The sequence below is a fragment of the Euprymna scolopes genome, chromosome 46, assembly GCF_053919585.1.
Source record: "Euprymna scolopes isolate OS-2025 chromosome 46, ASM5391958v1, whole genome shotgun sequence".
Lineage (NCBI taxonomy): Eukaryota > Metazoa > Mollusca > Cephalopoda > Sepiida > Sepiolidae > Euprymna > Euprymna scolopes.
The window spans coordinates 28,993,140-28,998,774 of NC_136527.1; the positions used below are offsets into that span (position 1 = coordinate 28,993,140).

At 30.7% G+C, this 5,635-nt stretch overlaps 1 protein-coding gene across 1 annotated transcript; it reads right to left on the minus strand.

Moving 5' to 3' along the window:
• Positions 1–1,225: 1,225 nt before the first annotated feature.
• LOC145270447 (uncharacterized) lies at positions 1,226–5,111 on the minus strand. Its single transcript, XM_080126083.1, has one exon. The coding sequence runs from the start codon at positions 4,898–4,900 to the stop codon at positions 3,344–3,346; it is 1,557 nt and encodes a 518-aa protein (XP_079982209.1). The 5' UTR covers positions 4,901–5,111; the 3' UTR covers positions 1,226–3,343.
• Positions 5,112–5,635: the final 524 nt, after the last annotated feature.

Here is a 5,635-nt window from a genome sequence, read left to right on the forward strand (position 1 = left end):
AAGTAAACCTTATACAAAGTATTTTCATCAGATAATAATACATCAATTATTCTAAGTAGAAAGATTTGTTCACATAAAATGATAATGCCAAAGTAAACCTTATATAAAGTATTTTCATCAGATAATAATACATCAATTATTCTAAGTAGAAAGATTTGTTCAGATAAAATGATAATGCCAAAGTAAACCTTATACAAAGTATTTTCATCAGATAATAATACATCAATTATTATAAGTAGAAAGATTTGTTCACATTAAATGATAATGCCAAAGTAGAAGTAAATCTTATACAAAGTATTTTCATCAGATAATAATACATCAATTATTCTAAGTAGAAAGATTTGTTCACATAAATATAAAACCTTATACAAAGTATTTTCATCAGATAATAATACATCAATTATTCTAAGTAGAAAGATTTGTTCACATAAAATGATAATGCCAAAGTAAACCTTATACAAAGTATTTTCATCAGATAATAATACATCAATTATTCTAAGTAGAAAGATTTGTTCACATAAAATGATAATGCTAACGTAAACCTTATACAAAGTATTTTAATCAGATAATAATACATCAATTATTCTAAGTAGAAAGATTTGTTCACATAAAATGATAATGCCAACGTAAACCTTATACAAAATATTTTCATCAGATAATAATACATCAATTATTCTAAGTAGAAATATTTGTTCACATAAATATAAAACCTTATACAAAGTATTTTCATCAGATAATAATACATCAATTATTCTAAGTAGAAAGATTTGTTCACATTAATATAAAACCTTATACCAAGTATTTTCATCAGATAATAATACATCAATTATTCTAAGTAGAAAGATTTGTTCACATAAATATAAAACCTTATACCAAGTATTTTCATCAGATAATAATACATCAATTATTCTAAGTAGAAAGATTTGTTCACATAAAATGATAATGCCAAAGTAAACCTTATACAAAGTATTTTCATCAGATAATAATACATCAATTATTCTAAGTAGAAAGATTTGTTCACATAAAATGATAATGCCAAAGTCTAATTTCTAATATAAAACTATCCCACAAAATATAACTGATACACAACTTATTATCTAACCACGGTTGTATATGTTTTTTTCTATATAATAACATCACAGAGGTATACATTTCTTGCATCGTTTAATGCATCTTTGGAGATAGAAATCAAGCTGAATCATCTCTGCATTGAAGTGATATTTTGAAGGAGGATATTTGCTAATCTGGCCCCGCCTCTTGATTTTGATAACCTTATTAAAATTTCTAAAACATGAAGCATAATAAGCTTCTGTAATTTTGTTAAACTTTGCCAGGGAATCTCTCATCTCCATTATTGTTATAAAAGAATGCGAGCATGACGTTGACAACAACGGGATTCAGTCTTTAATTTTTGGGGTGTAATCGATCCAAGTGCTTCCAATGCATTAACTGGACTTTGGTCTCTGAATCGCAGTGATAGACCCAGGTTTCATCCTATATAATCAGTCTTTTCAAAACTTTAGACTCACATTCTTAGCACATCTCAAAATTCATTCTAGAACAATCAACACATACATGTCATAATCACGTTGCATACCAGTTCTCATTAATAACAGTTAAGCACCGCTGAGCATGATCATTAACAGATCAGTGACTATTTAGGAATAGCAGACACTATATGTAGAAAGACGTCGCCACCTCCCTGCAAAATTTTCAAAAACCTAATGTCATAATTTCCTCTGACGGGGATATACATACAACGGGAGACTGTTTGTAAATTTCATACCATGAAACTTTGAGAGAAAAAATATTAACATAATCAAAGGATCATATTCTTTTTCTGGTTAGTGAAAAGCCACATACATTACAACAATATGGCTTTTTAGTTTTTCTTATTTTATTTGTAGAAAAAATCAAAACATACTTGGCTATCATGTGTGTGTGCTTCAAATTGTTGGTATTGTAATAAAAACAGAAAAAGATAAGAACAGTTAAGGAATTTGTTTTATGGTCATGCAAATGATAAAAATGTGTATAAGAAGAAACGTTAAGTAAACAGAGGAAAAGTTAGAACAAGAACGTACGTAGTTGTGTGTGTTGTGGAATCTACACTTCAATTTTATTCTGATATGAATTCATATCGGAATAAAATTGTAGATTTCATATACTTTTTTCTCTTTTGTTTCAATTTCCTTCAGTCAGAGTTCTAAGAAATCAAGTGCCTCCCTACCTATGACCCGCAATATAAGACACATAGGTATTGTAATGTTTTATTAAAGGTCTTTTGTATTCCGTATGTTTTTGCATGAAACACAACATATCTTTCTTTTTATTCAAAGAACCACAAAATGTGGTTTGTCTCTTTTTTAATTTAATTATTTTTGCTTCAGCTGGTAATGGCGCATCCTGCCGGATGCCAGGCATTTACCCTTTATCTCATACATTTCAACCAAGAAATCGTTTCACCAAATATATTTGCCAGTTTTTAAATTGTTTTGTCTAATTTTAGTTTCTCCTATAATTACTGAAAAAGAATTTTTCTAAACATTCCAATTTTTTCTATCTACTTAGAAGCATTGATAATCAACTTCGATCGTGAGCAGTCATTATAATTCTGTTCTGATCACACTAGATCCATCCTATTTAAAACCAGCCTATAAAACCTTCCTTACTTATATAATAATAATAAATCCCGAAACGACTTGTCACACTATGGTTAGGCCAATTTAAAATATTGCGGAGAATTTTTAACTATCTTGTGTGATTTCTGTAGCAATTTTTTCTGATCCTGTCATATTTGTAAGAAATCTTGTGCAAAATGGTTGGCCAGTTTCCTGATAGAGGTTGTTCAGCTGGTTCTTGCTTTGTGATGCTGGTATACCATTTTGAGGTATTGATTTTGGATTCCATGTTATGCATAATCCTTGGTATTTTATTTTCACCTTCTCTGCTCTGTTAAGTCAAGCATAATTAGGGACGCCCCATATGTAATTTCATGTGATGCAACAAAGATGACCTCCATGTAAATGAAGAACCACATACTTTACAAGAATGTGGCTTGCCTCCCGTATGTTTTGTCATTTAACTCAACAAATTTGACTTCCGTGCAAAAGAATAACCACATACTTTACAAGAATTGGGTTTCTCTACTGTATGTCTCTCATATGACGCAAAAAATGTTACTTCTGTTCCAAAAGAAGAACAACATACGTCACAAGGATGTAGTTTCTTTCCTGTTAGTGTTTTCATATGGTGCAACAAACACAACTTCCATGCAAAAGAAGTACCATATGTGCTAGAATATCGCAGATCATGTTTCTGGGCAAAATAAGAAAAACATATATTAACAGAATGTGTTATTCTTCTCTGTATGTTTTTTAATATGGTTCAACAAATGTGACTTTTGTGCAAAAGAAGTACCACATACTTCACAAGAATGTGGTTTCTCTCCTGTATGTGTTTTCACATGACTCACCAAATTTGACTTCTGTGCAAAAGAAAAACCACATACTTCACAAGAATATGGCTTCTCTCCTGTATGGGTTTTCATATGAGTTGACAAAGTTAACTTCTCTGCAAAAGAAGAACCACATACTTCACAAGAATATGGTTTCTCTCCGGTATGTGTTTTCATATGACACAACAAATGTGATTTTCGTGCAAAGGAAGAACCACATACTTCACAAGAATGTGGTTTCTCTCCCGTATGTGTTTTGATATGAGTCGACAAAGTTGACTTCCATACAAAAGAAGAACGACATACTTCACAAGAATATGGTTTCTCACCTGTATGTATTTTAATATGACGAACCAAATATGACTTCTGAGCAAAAGAAGAACCACATACTTCACAAGAATATGGCTTCTCTCCTGTATGGGTTTTCATATGAGTTGACAAAGTTAACTTCTCTGCAAAAGAAGAACCACATACTTCACAAGAATATGGTTTCTCTCCGGTATGTGTTTTCATATGACACAACAAATGTGATTTTCGTGCAAAGGAAGAACCACATACTTCACAAGAATGTGGTTTCTCTCCCGTATGTGTTTTGATATGAGTCGACAAAGTTGACTTCCATACAAAAGAAGAACGACATACTTCACAAGAATATGGTTTCTCACCTGTATGTATTTTAATATGACGAACCAAATATGACTTCTGAGCAAAAGAAGAACCACATACTTCACAAGAATGTGGTTTCTCTCCTGTATGTGTTTTAATATGATTCAATAAATGTGATTTCTGTGCAAAAGAATAACCACATACTTCACAAGAATATGGTTTCTCTCCTGTATGTATTTTCATATGACAAACTGAATATGACTTCTGAGAGAAAGAAGAACCACATACTTCACAAGAATATGGCTTCTCTCCTGTATGGGTTTTCATATGAATCAACAAAGTTGACTTCCGTGCAAAAGAAGAACCACATACATCACAAGAAAATGGTTTCTCTCCCGTATGTGTTTTCATATGACTCAACAAATGTGATTTTAGTGCAAAAGAAGAACCACATTCGTCACATAAATGTGGTTTTTCTCCCGTATGTGTTTTCATATGAGTCAACAAATTTGACTTTTTTGCAAAAGAAGAACCACATACTTCACAAGAACATGGTTTGTCTCCCGTATGTGTTATCATATGGCCCAACAAATGTGACTTCCGTGCAAAAGAAGAACCACATACTTCACAAGAATGTGGTTTTTCTCCTGTATGTGTTTTCATATGAGTCAACAAAGTTGACTTCTGTGCAAAAGAAGTACCACATACTTCACAAGAATGTGGTTTCTCTCCTGTATGTGTTTTCATATGACGCAACAAAGAGTTTTTCCAGGCAAAAGAAGAACCACATACTTCACAAGAATGTGTTTTCTTTCTCGTATGTTCATTGTCTCCCATTTTGTTTTGTATCTGATTTCAAAAAAAACTAAAAATGCATAAATGAGTATGTGACGGTAATAAATGTCAACTTTAGACAGTTTATATAAATTATTTTTAACCTTTTTAATCACCAATGAAAAAGTCCAACTTATCCATTAATGGATTTCTTTTAATTGTTGCAAATTCTGAAAATATAACAAAATTGAAAACATACATTTCATGTGGTAAAATTTAATTTATTTTGTTGATTTTTATTAAAAATATCCAATACATTTATTATTGATGAAATTCAAAATAGAATGATTATAGTTTTATGCAATACTTGTTAGTTAGCAAAATTAATGTATTTCTATTTTCAAATATTCAATGTGTTTCTATTTTAAAATATTCAATGTGTTTCTATTTTAAAATATTCAAATATTCAATGTATTTCTATTTTAAAATCTTATGAGGATTATTTATATTATTTGCATTCAACTTGGGTGTATTTTGTTGAATTTGGCAACTTTTCTTTTCAACTCCGAATTATGTACAGAATTCTGAACAGAAGTCTTTATTTAGTACATTAGATTAGCATGCTCTTATATCGTTAGCGATGACTGCAAGAATTCCTATGTAATTTCAAATTCTATTTTCAATCTCACTGATGATTGAAACTTTACTGTCCAAGAGTATGTAACTTACAACTGAATTTTACCAAGTACTCTACCCATAGCACTACGGGTCCTACAAGACAATCCTAGTACGAATTTT

Excerpts from the sequence above, each read along its gene's own strand:
- LOC145270447 (XM_080126083.1), bottom strand. The coding sequence starts at position 4,900 with ATGGGAGACAATGAACATACGAGAAAGAAAACACATTCTTGTGAAGTA.